The sequence below is a fragment of the Athene cunicularia genome, assembly GCF_003259725.1.
Source record: "Athene cunicularia isolate RWA chromosome 4 unlocalized genomic scaffold, athCun1 chr4_part2, whole genome shotgun sequence".
Taxonomy (NCBI): domain Eukaryota; kingdom Metazoa; phylum Chordata; class Aves; order Strigiformes; family Strigidae; genus Athene; species Athene cunicularia.
In genome coordinates this window covers 12,354,851-12,372,562 of record NW_020799099.1, presented here as the reverse complement: position 1 = coordinate 12,372,562, position 17,712 = coordinate 12,354,851, and the positions used below count along the sequence as shown (strand labels likewise).

Sequence of the window (17,712 nt, the reverse complement as noted above, 5' to 3'; positions counted from 1 at the left end):
AAGCATTTAAGCACATGCCTAGGTATAAGCATCCCAGCTGCCTCAATGGGAAAAGCCCTAGTGAAACTAGGGGTACAACTGTGCCTTGTACAAACATTCATGTGGCAAATTTATTCCTGTGTTACAGCTCATGCCTCTGCACCTCATCTCCTAGTTCGTATCAAAGTCAACACAGGTGTGCCTGGATGTACTGCAGGCACTCCCCACACACACCCCACCATGTCAAACCTATGGCAGCACTTGGCCATATTTTCCCTGCTACATTTTAATAGCTGATGCCTCCGTCTTTTCAGTTCTGAGTATCAACTAACAGTCTGTCCTTTTTCAGGCGCTGCCAATCCAAGTATAAATACCCAAAGCAGCAACAGGATACAAATGCAATTATACTTGAGGCAGGACTAATTTTAGCCTGTGGTAAGAAAAAGACCACCAGTAGCGATATAGTGTAATTTTATAGTGAAGAGAGCCACTAGCCACTCCTTTCTGTTCTCCCAAGCGAGGCTAGAATATCAAAGTCATTTATCTTACATTTTTGTGCCAAGTCTTACCGATAAAAAATATCTCCAACATCACCTATGCATTGTTTCCCGATTTTTCTTCTCCTTAGGGTCAAACTCTCAAACCTGAGTCTGCATTTGCTATGTGGACTTTACATTCCTCACACTCCTTCAGTTTTGCTGCAGAAATGTGGAACCATCTTTTAAGATTGCATTCAGAATAGCATTTAAATGCACAATTTGTTGCTTTAAATAGTAACATCGGTGGAATAACTCCAGAGTGTTTCATATGTAGACATTAAAGGCAGATTTCCAGGGGAGCTTAGCTTTCATTAGGGCACCTAAATATAATGGGCTCATTTTCAAAATCACACAGAGCGCAATAGCTCCTGTTCTGTTTAGCGGAACTATTATTTTGCAAACCTGAACATCAGAGGTTTTGGAAGCTTTCAGGTGCGTGAGTGTCTGTGTGGTCCTGCAAGCCTTTGCAAAAGCTTAAATTGAAAAATGAGTGATTATTAATTTTTAAAGCAAAAAGGACAAAGGCCGATGCTGCCTCTCCTGGGATAAAAAGAAAGAACTTGGCTAGATTACAAAGCCATGTGCTAGCTCCAGCCTCTGCTGAACTAGCATGTGCTCTCTAGCAAAGGACAAGACAATAGTTTCACTCATAGACACCGTTCAACACACACACACACACGAGGAAAAAAAACCAGCGAGTTAATGAGGTGTTGCTGAATAATACCTTCATAGAAGCAGAGAGACAAACCAGGTAGATGTCATCTGCAAGGCAAATTAAAATTATACATCTCTGAGGATTATCAGTGAAAATTGAGATCTGGAAAGGAATTTGCTTTTGATATTGGAAGGGATAAATACCCAATGTAAATCCTTTTATGTGGCCTGTAGAGTGAAACACAGAAATTAAGGAGAAATGAGATTCAGGCATTTTTTAAAACTATGTAAGACATATTTAAGTTACCCATGGAGGAGAAAAAAGACTTGAGGAGGAGATTAGTTTAGACCCTCAGCAATACATTCACCTGGGAAATCAATTGCAATAAACCTTTTTAAATCTGAATTGGCTACCTCACCCCACCCCCTTCTCTACCCCAAAAAAGCCAGACACACCCCAAAAAGCCCTTAAGAACATTTCTGCATAGCCTGGCAGTCAGGCTGGGTAAATGACATGCCACATGATTTTTTTTGGTGAGGTTTGGGATAGGAAACCTCTAGGCATAAGTTGATTTTTTTGTTTTTGCAAACGGATGCCCTGGGGAGGGCCCCTTTGCCTTAGCCTTCCACAAATCCTCCTCCCATTTAATTCCTCTTGGAAACAGAGACAGAAGCTAACCAAAATCAAATGTTATGCAGTCTGTGTTTCTGTCTCCTTTGCCAGAGTTTTGAGGTACATACAACTACTGCGGTTTCATGCAGGCCTATATTGTTATTAAAAGTCGACTGGAAATGTTGTTAGCAAGGAAAGTGGAGGAAATGAGTAAAAAAGTAATACATTCAGATGCATTTGGCTCTCTTCCTGGGAGCCCTTTTAATATAGAGAAACTCAACAAAGTTGTATTTTTAGATCTGGAGAGATGCATTTTCGTATTTCACACACTAAAGGGATTTGCCTTAATACACTCAAATTTCCCCCTCCCTCCGCCTTCCTCATATGCTAGAAGAAATGAACTTCAATCCTCAACCACTGGATACACATACTCTGTTCTCCCCATTGGCCAGAAGAAAACCCAATAAATGTATTTCATTTCTTTTGTGGATTTATAATAGCACCTGGCAAGGATGGTCTTAATCTCCTTACACTGCTTGCACCAATGAACGAAACCTTTGCAGTACTTCTTGAGAGAGAAATGAAAGGATAATATGAATAAAATCTGGAAATGTAAGTATTATCTCCATGAAGATCTGTTCTAAAATGTATGAAATCCATATCAAAGTCTCCACAGAGTGCTTGACATACTAGTGCAATTTAGACAACAAGTTATTAAAGATGGAAAGAAATATATTCCTCTTAATGATGGCAGAATTGTTTAGAGACAATTGGGAAGTATGGGGTCATGTTTACACAGTAAATTGTTGGCAAATATCTAGTGTTAGACCCATCTGAAATAGAAGAAAAATACAGCTTGGTACAAACAACCTAAAGCCAGTGGTTTCTTCCCATTGTGTGGGACAATTGTGTAGACAAGTGTGCATGCAGGGGTTAGGCTGCTATGTTCTGTCAACATCTTTGTTAAGCAAACACAAATCTATTTCAGACATCAGAAAGATGCTCCACTATTTGGATGTGGAACCATCAGCCACTAAGTTGAGGGAATTATAGCTTATTAATGTATTGAGGAATTGACCAGAACTTCACTCTTTTTTCTGCCCAGTATTGGTTGCGTGTTCCATTTTAGCTGAGATAGTATCTGTCATTTACTATGCCAGAAAGGGCTGTGACAAAGATGAATTTCTCAAAAAAAAAAAAAAAAAAAAATTACCTCAAGTTACTGGGAACCTGAACTAAAGTTTGCTGACACTGAAAGAAAATTTCCCTGTGATTCAATGACCTTTGATACAGACTCAAAGGCCAAAGGCATTCAGGCAACAGATTGAAAAATTTTAAGCAACTTTTAGTTTAAATGCTAAACCCAAACCAACAATATATACTTTTTCACTACAAATTCAACTACTTTGGGACAAGATGGGAAAGGAATAAATGGTGCACAGAAATCACACAAGGAATTAAGGTACTCCCTTATATTCATAATCTTCATAAAATGAGGTAAAGTTACACTACTCATCACAGTTTTCCACCTTCAGCTTCCATAATAAACCAATTATAGAGGCCCTAGGAAGAACTGACAGTGCTCTACATCAAGAAAAACATAAAATGTGAGAAACAAATATCTATGGTAAAGTCTTTCACTTATTTAAAGTTTGGATCTCCACACTGCAAAATTTGTGTGCATGATGTGATGATGGGGATAGAGACAGGAATTTTGCCTCTCTTGCTCTACCACAGAAATCTTTTTATATTTTCCAGAGAAAGAAATCTTCCTCCAGCTTTACTTGCTTAAAAACAAAACAAAACATAACTCCAAACATTAAACTGATGTCATGCTTTCCACATTCCCCCACCTTCCCTTCAGTCTGTGAATTTTACTCTTGCAAACTTGCCACTGGTACCCATTTAATTTCCCACCTACTTAAGTATTAATTGGAAGGGAAAAAACTAATCTCCTGCTTAATTACATCTATCACCAGAATACCCAAAATTTCACACCAGAAGAATCTTGCCACTCCTGCTGTTTCTCACACCTGCATTGAATGTGTCCAACATTTCCATAAGATGATCAGTGTTTTCCAAATGAACAGAAAAGGAAGTTTTGAATTTGCCTCAAAAAAGTAAATAAAAATACACATTTCTCATCCTAAGACTTGGCATTCAGACTGCAGGAGTTTAATTTGTACCTCATGTAGCCCAACATGCCATGCCATTCAGATGCCTGGCAGTAGAGCACGCTGCTGGCTGCTCCACTCATAGATCATCATGTAATGGCTTAGTTCAGCCTTCAGTTAAAATAAGCCATTCTGTAATGTTGCAAAAATCATATTTTTCTTTGGAGTGAAAAATGAAAAGTCTGGAGGTAATGAAATTCTCATAATAGGACCGAGAAAAATGAGTATACAGGGGTGGTGGGCATCCTTCTGCCTACTTGCAAGCAAATTAAACTCTCCCCCGCCACCTCCTGTGACACTTCGATTTTCACTGTGTTTGAGTGCAAGATCTTCAACAACTACACAGCCTGAGGATGTCCAGCTTAAATGTCAGACCTCTTCTTAAGGTTTGTCTCACTTTGATGATTAATTAGGAGTGCAATTTTAAAATATGATGGGCAGAGAAGCGACTCTCAGACATTCATATGACTGAAGTTGCACTTACTTAGCAATGACTTCTGTAACAACCTGTTCAGCTGGTATGCTACCAAGTTATTTTTCTAAGTGGTACTAATACATGTCCATCAAATTTATGTTCTTACCAACTTTGACAGCAAATGTGCAATAAAACACCCCATGATCAGCTGACAAGTTCATAGGTGCCCAGGCTATAACAGACTCCAACTCTTTTCCCCTGCAGCATTTCAGATCTAGTACAATTAAGCAGAAGCACTGTGGTGACTTTTCTGATAAAGAGAGCATGTGCAACTCAAAGATACATGGAAGCACAACCTGTTGTGTGTGTAGGTACAATTTTCAGAACCAACACACAGAGTAAAGACCAAACGCATCAATGAACAGAGACATTTCAATACTTTCATCCTGAGACTGGGGAGTGGTGAGCTAGTTCAGGAGGTGATCAGCTAAACACTCACAAAAGAGAAACAGAGAAAAGAAAAAATTACTTTTCACACAAGGACTCATACCGGCACAAGTGAGAGACGGGAAGAAGCGGCCCACAACTTAGAGGAAAAGACTGAGATGCCAGGAGCCAGCAGGAGCTGGCTTTTCACAGGAGCACTCTGGTAATTATAGATGGAGCCGGTAGAGGTGGCCTTCATACCACAGAGATTATCTAACGTTTATCTAACTTCTCCTCACAAGAAAATCCATAAAGCTCCTGTTGATAGCAGACCTTTAAACCAGTATGCTTTACAGGCACATAAACTTGAAATCACCTTGTTCCTTTAATTTAAACCAAACTCATCTCGGATTCAAAAATGAACCACGTTGTCATGTATTTCACCTTTTTCCCTCATCTCAGGCTACTTTCAAGTTTTCAAACACCTTTATTTCCCCCAGCTCTCAGCACTTTGTTTTCCTCCTCTTCTTGAGGACTGCACACACCTATGCAGATAGCTCAGCCTCCAGGTTCGCAAAGCCCCATAATATCAGGTTATTTTAATTGAGTGCTTTCCAACTGGCTGTTGTATAGGTGCACTCTCTCCACAAACACACAGTGAAAGCCAAGTGATAGGGGAAGTAACATGTCCTTCATTTCTGCCTCTGCAGATAAAGAACCAACAAGCAAAGCTGGGAATTTCAGTGAATACAAAACAGGGTTTTTGTGGCTGCAATGCCCAGGAAATTGTATGCCTTGGAAAAAAGGCAATTTGTCAGCAGGATACAAAGTAAAGATTCTTTGCTCAGAAATAATCATAATGGGTAGTTAGGTCTGGTGGGGTTTTTATGTTTTGGGTTTTTGTTTTGTTGAGGTTTTTTTAATTATTGTTCCTAGCCCATGCACACAAATCATTTATTTAACTGAATAAAACAAAGGACACCTGGCTTCAGGGGGGAATTCACTCGTTACTGACCAAAGTGCCAACAGCTGGGTTTAACTCAGTGGGAATGCTTGCCATTTTCACCAGTGGGCCCCAGGGGACCAAGTTCTCTTGGGAACAAAAAAATACCAAAAACCCAGAGCAAAAGAAAATTGGAGAAGCCACAAGTTCATTTATTTAACAAAACACAGCATGGCTCTCAGTGGGCAAACACTGATTCTCAAGCGATAGGGAAGGCGTCAAGAAAACACACACCGGGAAAGCCTGGAAGCCACATAACGGTCTTACAGCACTCCAGAAATAATTAAGAACCATATTCTTGGGAAAAGTGGTCTCATTAAATTGTTTTCAGATTGCAATTTTCTCCCACCTTCTCCCCCCTCTTTCCCTTTCCACCAGCAATCTTGGAGCAATGAAAATATCAGTTTGCTTTCTAGTGCTTGTATTCTCTTAAAAATGTCATTATTCAATTATCTGTCTATTCACTGGCCTTAAGGTCCAGCGGAGCAGATATTGTGAGCCTTCATTTAATGTTTTTAAATGCACTTCAGTCCACTTGTGATACAATAAAACTTTATTGAATTCTGTTCCCACATCACACTTATCATCCCTCACTTTTATTGTGAGGCAATATGTGAGACCATCTACTCTTCTGTCAGCAATAAAAGGAATACTTCTAGCAAAGAAATGGCCTTTCCTTCCATCAATATAGCAATTTGGAAATTTGATTTCAGGTTCCATGCTTAAAAAAAAAAAAAAGTCTTAAGAAAAGATGAACCATGCTCAAGCGCTGTTTTCCTTCCCCTTCTTAGCATTAACAAAACAGGAAAACCTCTGTAAGCACCAAAGATATTTGGTGCTTTTGTAACATTTGTTAGAGCATTTACTCAGAAGAATGGAAAGGAAGGATGATTCATCCTTCCTTGGAAGCCACAAATATTTTTCCCTTGCAGGAAACAGCCTTTTGAATAGATCTCCCCAATATTAAAAGCTGATGGAAGACTTGTCGCCTGGGTGTGAGGCAAGTTATTATCACAGTGGGATATGCCATGCCCAAGGCACCTGTCTCACTTCCTCCTGCAGCTCCCATCCTTTCCATCAGTGCAGCAATGGGCTTCTCCTTGTTGAGCCCCCCATCTTTTTTCCACTTTGTCTTGCCCTATGCCTTAAATTTTCCAAGTGTCTATTAAAACCCATACTGTTTCTGAAGGACAACAGTGCACAAGTTCTTCTGTGAACTCCAAAACCTAGAACCTAAGGGAACTGAGAGGTCAGGAAAAACAAGGTAAATTTGACTCAGCTAGCTAAATCCTCTTTCCAACATCAGACTGGATCCTCGGAAGCCAGAATAGTTGCTCTAGGGGAAAACAAACAGAAAAAGCCCTCTAAACTAGTACCATGCTTTCAACTTGCACCTTTTTTTTGAACGTGAAGTAAAATCTAAATGCAGGCAGTCCCTAAATTTCAGTCAGAGCCAGTGGGAGATAGTTGCTCACATGTTGGAAAATTCCCTCCCTGTTCTGACCTGGGGTATCACCCAGGAAGGGCAGTGGCACTGCTGCAGCCCACAGAGCATGTGTGCTCAGGAAAGCAAAGGGCAGGAGACTCGTCAGCCTCAAGTGGGCTTTTTTTCTCTTCAATCATCTCAGAAATACATGCAGGACTACTAAAACATGGAGAATTTGAGCTGTAAAGTGTTACACACATACAAAGGCTGTATTTGCATAGGGAAAACCAATATTTTGGTTTGGATTTATCAGATTATCAATAGAAAATCTGTCCACTTACAATGACAACTAGTTCAGAAGCTCTCTCGCCACCTCTGGTCTTGCAAAATTGCACTCTCTTGCTTGTCACCAGTCTCATGTACAGCACTGGGTAAACTGCTCATCTGCTTTCTATGCTGGATCATGAGTAAAATGGGAAGTCCCTTAGCACATTACGAAGGTGAAGTAAGAAAAATCACACTCCTAGATGTACTGGCACCATGACAACAGGACTATACAAGCACCAGAAGAAGATACTGAAGTGTTTCTGCAATGAGAGTGTTTACCTAGCATCACAAAACTACCTCCATCACTGCTCTTCCCATTACCCATTTAACAGTGCAACATAAAGGAAGAAGGGGAAAGGGAAGGGATGCACTAGGAGACAACAACTGAGTACTGGACCAAAGAGCCCCTTGCAAAGTGAGGTTTCTCATGCTTACACACAGCATACCTCAGCCTAAAAGGTAGTTTCAGACATCCCTCCGGAACATGCAATGTGTCCACAGCCCTGGCAATGGCAAGCTGCAGGTCTGCAGTAGTATATATTTAATATAAACCCATGGAAAAGCTCTCTTGATCAGTAATGATTAAAAGAAAATTCAATTTAAGAAAACTATATTATTTTGCAAGAAAATGAGCAGTATTTAAAGCAGGTATCAGAGAAATAAACATCATACACCAAGGCCTGCTTTTAGAAAGACAAAATTAATTTGTTGACTTTCTCCAATACCAGAAAAATAGGACAACTGATGCCACTGAAGCTTGTCAAATTAAGCCTGGTATCTTTTCACCTGCTGAAATCATCTGATTTTCACTTGCTTTTCATTGTCAGAGGGCAACAAAAAGAGTCCAGAGGTGCTTGGAATGACTGTCCATTTTTGTAGACAGCATCTGCCATCACATAAACTGACTACAGGATCAGGAAAATGAGGAGAGAACTGGGCTATCTGCATAATCATCTGTTGTCCTCCCCACATGTTGAGAGTAACTGCAGCCTCATGAAACTCCTTGTCAGGGGAATCTCCAGTGAACACACAGGAATGTGGTGTGGAGAATAATATAAAGGACATTTTAAAATATATGAACTACTGAAGTCAGAAGAGGTTTGTATTTCCCCCTCCTGAGAGGGGAGCGGGATGCTTTCTTCTTAAAAACGATACAAGTTAGTGGTGCAAGAGTTAATAAATAAATAAACAAACAAACAAAATTGCAAGAGGAACAGGCTACCCAATGGTGTTTTAAATCCTCCAGAATTTTTCTCTGAGGAAGAGTATACACTAGCACTATACTGAGCATAAGCGCCTAAGGTCAGTCCTAACAACATCTGTTAAAGATACTCCTAAATGCTGCTCTCTTGAGACACTCACACACTCCCCTCTGCTGCTGAGCCAGCGCTTGGGTAAACTCTCTCTCCATCCATAAGTAATAATTTGAAACCATAAGGGGTAACCTATCCAACCAGATGAAGCAAGCTGGAATTGCACACAAGTACAAATGCCCACTGAAATATTAATTCCTTTGTTATGTAACTTCTCTGTTTCTTTAGGAGACAGCCATATGGCAGACATCACTGCTCACCAAAGGCTTGGTGCACGAAGCCACCATGGAAATGTCAGTGGCTGAGGAAGGGTTTTCCCCAGCAGTGAGTAGCACCAGGGAGCCTGTAGAGCCTACTCCCCTGCTCCAACAAAGCATCACGCAAGGCAACTGCATATGGGTAGCAATGCTATGAAAGCTGGACCTGAAAGGACTTGGGCAAAGGCCCAAATTTGGCTAGAGGGGCTGAAGCACATGGGCTCGGTCACAAGAACTCAAGGGCACCAACAAACACACAGCAAATGGTAGAGGCATCACTGAGGGCATCAAGGGGGAAACATATTTCATCCACCAGGTGTGGCTTTGGTGTAACCGTACCCTTTGCTGATCTCCTTGTCCAGAACTGACACCTTCCCCATCAGTTGGATGGCTTTCACTCATGGGTCCCAGGCAAGGAACATCTACAAAGTTGAGCTGACCATTTTCAGAGGGAAGAAATGGAGGCAGTAACAAAGCCAGGCAAGAGACTGAGGTAGGAGAAGGATAAAAAGGAGCCATAGGTTTCCCACTCCACGTCTGCAGATGAAGGGACACAGTTTGTCTGAACACAGCCAAATTCCCTGGTGCTACACTGAATAACAACACATGAAGATCTGACCCAAAATTTCCTGGGCAATGCAGAACAACATGCCCAGGAGATGGGATCCTATTCTGTAGCATGCTTGCCCCTCATTTCCCTGCCCCTAACTCTATGCACAGAGGCACTATATTTGATTCATAAACAAACAGAGGAAACAGCCATCAAAGCTACTGACTTAATTGCAAAGGCAGCGTGGCTTGTTGTTGTTGTTTTCTTCCCCACATTCAGATCATTAAAACATACTCAATCCCTACTGTCCATTTGGTACTAAGCAACCTCTCACAAGAGTTATTTTACATCTTGTACACAGGGCCGATTAACACCTCGGGGTATAATATTCACATATTACCTTTCTCACAAGGCACCACTGTTCCTCTTTGTTTTATATGCAACAAAGGCTACGGAGGGGTACTAGGTAATGACTACTGCTTTACCAGCCCAGTCTCAGGAGGGAACAGCATACCTTATGCAAATCACAAATCACAAGGAAATACAACCTGCTATGATAAGTAGAAATCGATCTCCGCTTGCCCTCCCCATGCACAGTGTCATTTGTAATGTGAAAGACCTCATTTAGAGTGAAATAACTCCAAAATGCTAATTTGGTACGAGTTCGCTAGGGCAGACCCTAAGCCCCTGATGTCACTCTTTCCATTGGCTTTAATGGCTCACCCCATTAAAAATATTCCATCACTGCATTTAAAAGCTTCACATTTTTGTTTAGAAAAATCTAATATGGAGCCCCCCACCAGCAGAGACAAAGTCCCTCAGCAGAGAGGGTCCTCTTTGCTCAGAGCGGTGGTCTTAGCTCCATCCCTCACCTTGCAGTTTCACAACAGCAAAACCCCCACACAGCCTTTCCACACTGCAGCAGTAGGCAGGTGGCCACCTCCTGCATGAGGGATGGGGACCACCCAAGGGGTTGTAAGTTCTCGCTTCCCCTCCAGACAACGTGCATGTCATTTCTCAGCCACGTTTGCTCTCCTGCAGCCTGTGCTTAAGTCAAGGAAGATGATGTTCTGTTCTTCGTCCTTGAGTCAAATCCCGGGTTTCAGCAAACTAAAGTCTCCTGCTGCTCTCTCAATACAGCTCTGTGACTTGAAAGCATCCATTCCCATACCTGCTTTATTTTCAGAGGTATGCTATGAGTTTTGGCCTACTCAAACTGAAAACCTAGAAATGGTGTTGTTATTCACTGCTCAGCCCTTTATGACACCTAATAAAAAAATGCACTCCTAGTATTACTGTTGTTACTTCTTTTTTGAGGTATGCCCTTTTTGACAGTAGGACCATAACTGTGTCTAACAAATTTGGTTTCTACAGAAAACAAACTCTGAGGTGCGCTTAACTTTTTGTAGCTCTGACATTTCCCGTTCAGCGCATATTGCTGTAACCCCAGATGACTGTCTGTCTACCCTCAAAAATTCAGGCTAAATGGCTTTCCTGTAATTCACCTTCATAACTTTGGGAGCTTATAAATTAGTATTTTTTACCATCAAACATCAAATATCCCAGAACATTAGCTTTCTACCTCCTCAGTAATACAATACTGCATTTAAAGCACTTATCAAATGTCACCAGTTACATGGACATAGGTCGGTTGAAGTGCACTGCTATACATTTACAAGCATAAAAGTGGAAAAAGAAGCTCTCAGCCAGCAATGGTGCTTCATTCTTGTTGTCTGTTTTCACAAACAGGCCTTCCCAAGTGTTTTCCGAAAGGTGATATGTCACTGTTATACTGTACAACAAGGAAAACATGGGGCTTTATTAAGAGATTTTTAACCTAAGCACAAACCTCGCACAGAGGACAATTTGTCATATCTTATCAGCTCAGTCTCATATGATGCACATGGTTTGTCACTGAGCGTTTACTTGCCCTTGGGCAACAAGAGACAAGCTCAAGGATGGCCCAGTCTCCACAATAAATCAGATCTCTAATAAAGAAACAAATGCAAATACATCAAGATACATACTGTAAGGGACACATTCGTACTGCACTTCCAAGTACTTGTACGTCCCAGGGCAAGGGTCTGGAAAAACATCAGGGCCAGCAACAACTGCACATTGGGTTCGATTACTGCATCTGAAAAGCAAGAAAAAAGAGAGTCATAAAACAGTCCAGACAGAGGGACAGGTCAAGACGTTGAGTGGCCCCTCCAGTGTCAACAGGAGTGAAGATGCAAAAGCCAGGGCCTTCAGCATCTGCTAAGGAACCTTGCCAGAGAGCGTGCAAAGGCTGATGACAATATCAATGTCTTCATCAGCTTATTGCCAAAAGGAAAGAGGCATGGTGTCACAACTCCTTCTTCTCCTAGCAGTTCTTATGGCATCAGGAGGTATTTCTTTAAAAAAAACCTGAGAGGAAGATTTTAGAAAAATGATTACAGGTACGTGGTCCTCTAATTCTTGAAACCCAAACTCCATCACAGTGACCTCAAGTAACCTTAAATACCAGCAGCCCCACCAAATGAAATACAAAAACTAAACCAACAACAATTTGTTGCAGAAATAATCATTGTATCTTTTATAGCAGGCACAACAAATACATTTTACAAAATATTTATAAAATGTTCCCACAAAAAAAGAGTCATCTTGAGTAATGCTGTTTATTGCAAAGCAAAGACTAGAAACAGCAACATGAGTGGGGAAAAAAAGTCACCAAATAAGCTGTCCAAAAATCAAAATAGTAGTTTCTCATACACAGCCAACACACTTGCATTAGTTATAAATGGCGAAGTTTTATTCAATCATTCTGCCCAGTATGGATGCATCTCCTGAGATGATGTATTTTTTCTAAAAGTGAATGTCATTCTCACTGAAGATCTTGCTGTACAACCCCACAGAGAAGGAAGTGACCCTGCCCGCTGCAGTGAGCATCTTTCAGGTTAAGAGCACACACACACAGGTTGGGCCCTGCGAGATGCTTTCTCTGCAGCACATATGACTCATGTCCATGGGTGAGTAATTTGTGCATGTGTGGAAACCCACATTTGCCTCTGCTTTCATAGTACAAGCACCTCTATGTTAAACTTTTGTGTATTTTGGGGAAAAACACTTAACAAACAGCAGTTCTATGGAGAAAAATCCTATTTGTTTAAAGAAAAAAAACAAAAACATGCAAGAGAGAAATATAATTAGTCTTTCATTTTTATGCTTTTGCATGCCAGAAAGAGACCTCCTAAGGGCTAGACCACTGCATTTATTTTGCCTAAGATGCTGCCTCTTCTCATGTGACATGGGACCCCTGACCCTCCTGCTCTTCTGGCAGAAACTGTGACATCCAGTGCAGAACTCATTTAGGCCTGCAGTGAAAATCCTTCATGTTTACCTGAGGCTATAGTTTGTCAGCCTTAATGAGGATTTTATTTGAGCCCATAAATTAAAATTGATTCATTAGTGACTGCCTTAAGCTCCGTAATTTCTTTAATTTTATAGAAAGATTAATAAAAGCTGATATGCTTGCTCATCAGGCTGTTTTGCTGGATAACAGATAATCCAGAGGGCTAGGACATTCTTGTGTTTTCTAGTTGAAAGATGACAGTTATCAGAGCAAGTGACTAGTTTTATCATATACACAGAAAAACAATTTTATTAACAAAAAGGATAATTTTGCTGTCCTCATCCTCACTACTTACAGACAGGTGGCTTGGCTGGAATATCACAGGTAGCTTGGACCATGCAAGTGGGCAGTCTTCCAGGAGAGACTTTGAACATCATCCAAACTTCATTTTCAAGAAAAATCCTTTACTGGGCTCAATGTGCCTTTCAAAAAGCAATTGCACTGGCCTAATCAATAGCCTCTCTGGCTGCATGGACATCCCTGGCCACGTTACACAGAATAAGAGCAATGGATCAAAGACATATTTCAAAATCACGAGTCACGAACCAAAATTATCAGGAATTGGAAGTGGAGGGAGGACAGATACATTTAGGATTCATTTGTGCCTGTTCTCTTTCTTTCTGTCTGTAAGGAAGTGTTTGCTTTGAATGGCCAAGTGTTTCCTTGTGGCCATTTATTTTTTATGCAAGAACTTGGACACAAAAAACAGAAGTGAAAACATGAAACCTAGAAAGCTCCAGGTTCATAACTGGTATTTCAAAACTTGGTTTGGAAGCTGAAGGCTGTGAACAAGAGCTTTAACCTCCCCAAATGTGTGCTGCTGTCTGGGATATCAGCAAAAAGAGTGAAAGTACCTGATACAAGGGGTTGAATGGGGAATGCAGGGTGTTGATACAAGCTTTTCCATTCAACTCTAGCAAGTCCTCAAGCCCGCTTGCACATTCCTGTATCGAGGGATGGCAAAGCACTGAGCCTACCAAGCATAGAAACTTCAAAAGAAGGTGAGATCAAATTGTCAGTGCCACCTCAGAGGGGAAACAACAGAAAACCAAATGAAAACCTCCCAAATTGGCATTTCAAGTTTCCTTTTATCACCCCAGGGTGAAACATGCAGATTCCCAATCCATCATACTTGAGGGATGAGGGCAATTTGGACTAAAATCCTTAGAAAAAAACTAATACCTGCTGAACCAACTATTACTGTCAGACATCAGGCTATGAAAATTTTAGGTGGAGAAAGAGGTAAAAACCACTCATCATTAAAGCTCTGGTTGCTGTGCTTTTGCTCACTTTTTTCCCCCCATTTTCACAACAGCTTCTTGGTCCTTTCAGTTTTATCATATTTCTTTCCAGACAGATTAAAGGCCCAAGTGACACTAAGTGACACTCAAGAAGTGACACAGAGAAAGAGATATGTAAAAGATTACACATCTGTAGCCTTGAAAAGGGAGGGGAAAAAATCCCATGAAATTGTGCATTACCACATTCTCAGCAAACCAGCCCACGAGCTCTTCTTTCTAAACCACAGGATTATACACTGAATCTTGGGGTTTCTTGGTGCTTGGGTCTTAGTAATAGTCCAAACTCCTGAGAGTTGTGAGGCTCAGTACTGGGTCCTTTCCAGTCAACGCAACAAGGATTCCTTGGCTGGGTTTTTTTCTTTGTTTGTTTTTGGTTTTTTTTCCTCCTTTCTTGAAGGAAGACCTTTACTAACTACTGGAGTTACAATTTGCAGTAAGAACCACCACTGCATGCATTAGCTCAAGTATTAATCTGTGTCCTCTATAGGGCAACTGCAGAAACACTACCGAGGTCCCTTAGCTTTACGCTAGAAACGGCAGCTCCACATCTTGCTAGATTCCCCTCCAACAGGGCAGGAACTGTTTGCATCACCAGTTTTAGCATCTGGGAGTTTTAGTACTCCCGAAAACTACAGCCACTTCTCTTACACCTATCTATACCTCTTACTACCACCTTCTGACAAGCATTATTTCTACCACTGATTCATCAGCTCCTATAAACAAAACTACTTCTCTTTCCCCTGAGTTGCCCTCATGCCACAACTTTCCTAAGCGACCTCTGGCCTCTTGGGGTATTTTCTCATTTTCCATATGCTCTGACACCAGGTAAACAAGAGAACTGTGGGAGGAATCCGTGAATCTGAGGGACCAAATAGACAATTTTATGCCTATTAAAAAAGCAGCTTCCATTTTATTAGTTCGTACATTTTAAGGCAAATATTCTGGAGACATGGAAGAATTAAACAAGGCCCTCAAGTGGTCTTAGTTCCCTTTATTGTCATTTATCATGAAATCTGACAAGGAATTTATAGCCTATATTCTACCTGCAGCCACTCCTCTCTCCTCCTGTTGCTCCCTGAAGTGCAAGGTAGGCATGTGAAGATAAAGCCCACTTCTCAGAGACCCTACATGTCTTGGGTCACCTCTATTAATTGCTGCTGGGATTCATGGACACATTGGCTCAACCAAGAGCATCCACACACACCTTACTAGAAATAACTCACCGTGCTGCCACAGCATTTGGGCTAGCAAGGCAAGAAGTCTGCTGCATTTTCTGTTTTGCAAGATACGGAAAATGTGTCTTGCCAATGCCCAGGTTCCCCTGTAAACACTTGCCTTGGTTCAGTGTGCTCAATAAAGAGGCCATATACCATATCCACTTTGCCAAGGCACAGATACCTACCAAGACCAACCAAGAGATTAGAAACCAAAGCATAACCCAAGATCTGCATTTTCACCCTGACTTGAGAGATTGACAGGAACGTATATTCCTGTATGTTCAGGAAAAGAGAATACCCCAAAACCCTTCTAAAAATCAGTCCAATTTCAGCAGCCTTTAAGCACCCAGCATATGACTCCTTTATGCCTCCTGTCCAGCTATGTTTATTCCCACTTACTAAGCTACCTGTTTTCTCTTTCAGATGTGGGAAAATATTTAGCCTAGAAGAGAAGTGTCAATCTAGTGTAACATATACGCTGTAAGAGAAGACATGGATTATTTTTTGCAGAACTTCTCCCAGTTCTAGTGGAAAATGACTTTCAAGAGTTTTAATGTGAAGCAGTAATAATAATTCATGTGGCATTTTTCTGCATTTATAGCAGCAAGACCGAAGGAAGCATTTGAGTTCAGAACCAGCTGCAGGGCTCAACTCTACTTGCAACTTTTGGTTCAGACTTAAAAAAAACCCACAACACCAAAACTTCATTTCCCTTCAGCAAACTTCCATTTCTTCTCCCTGGCAACATTTTTGTGTTTTTAAGTGACAAGGTCATCTTGTAATAGTGAGGCAGAAACAATTTAAGACATAAACAGCTGTTTATTCCTGCTCTGACATCTTTGATTTTTTTCCAGTGCTGACATTGTTAATATATTTACCAAAAGAGAAAGAAAGGAAAAAATAATAGTTTGGCAGGTGATGTTAATTTTAGGCCTTTCCAGAAACTTTAATAGCACAGACATGTCAACAGCATCAGGCTAGACATGTCTGAGGCGATATGTTTGCCAGAACAAAAGTGCAAAGGCAGCGCAAAATAAAAGATCAATCCCAAACAAAAGCCTTTCAGCATTAATCATCACAGGCGCAATAACAGTATGTCCTCCAGCTCCCCATCTGGGTGGGGACCATTTGCCCCAGACAAGAAAAGCAGGTGCCAAAACCATGGGGGCAGGCACCCATCATGCTAGTGATGCCAGGAGAAGAGCAACAGGTCCACAACAAGCCTAGAGGCTCAAACATCCCTTTCATCCCCAATACACCCTCTTTCTCCTTGTTCTTATCCTCTAGAGACAAGCCTTCTGAGGTGCAACAATGCTTTCTGCAACACCTTGGTCAGGAGCTCCTACAAACAGGGTGTACTGGAACACACTACAAATGGGGAAGCCACACACTCCCTCTAAATCTGTAAGTCAGGCCATCAGAATCCAGGGCTACAGTCTTATATACCCTGAAGATCAGAAAATTTCAGTCTATGTGACCATGCACTTGGATTTGCATGGGAAGCACTGAGCAGCCATATCCATTCCTTGCTGCTGCTAACAGACCCTGATCATAGCTGGTGCTACCCTCCACCTACAGCAACTTATAACAAGGGATTCTTAATACCCACGTGTGCCAATCAAAACAGCTCACTTGTGTTCGTGAGCACTGGTTGCCAAAAGACAGATACTCTTTCCCTCTCCCCTCAACTGAAACACCTACTTTACAAAGACTTTTTTTTTTTTTCCTATGAAGACAAGGCAGCCATCATGTGCCCAGGCACACTAATATAGCCAAGACATCAATATCTAAGCCTCTTTCTCAAGGTCTATTATACTTTTCTAATGGTTTTACAGTAAGAGACAGACTTAATTCATTATCCTTCATGGCAATGCTGCAAGACATCCTTTTCCTTCTCTGGAACACAAAAATCTCCTCTCTGGATGACTGCTTTAAGAAAGAGGCTGTCACAACAAATAAGTCAGCCAGGACTATGTTCTCCCCTGTCAATATGTGATATTTTCAAATCCACCCTTTAGGAAGATCCAAGAGAAATAAATAATGCCCTGGAGAAAGTACACAGGAAGCAAAGAGAAATTTCACTCATAAGTGGAGTTAGCATGATGGCTTAAAAATATGGGGGGG

General features: G+C 41.2%; 1 protein-coding gene across 25 annotated transcripts in view; it reads right to left on the bottom strand.

Moving 5' to 3' along the window:
• The window catches only part of ADGRL3 (adhesion G protein-coupled receptor L3), a 528,954-nt gene that overhangs the window by 216,390 nt on the left and 294,852 nt on the right, over positions 1-17,712 (bottom strand). For all 25 annotated transcript variants that reach the window (XM_026847580.1, XM_026847556.1, XM_026847565.1 and 22 more), the window contains one exon: positions 11,704-11,813. In XM_026847580.1, the coding sequence (XP_026703381.1) occupies positions 11,704-11,813 (110 nt within the window). The remainder of the gene's footprint in view (positions 1-11,703; positions 11,814-17,712) is intronic.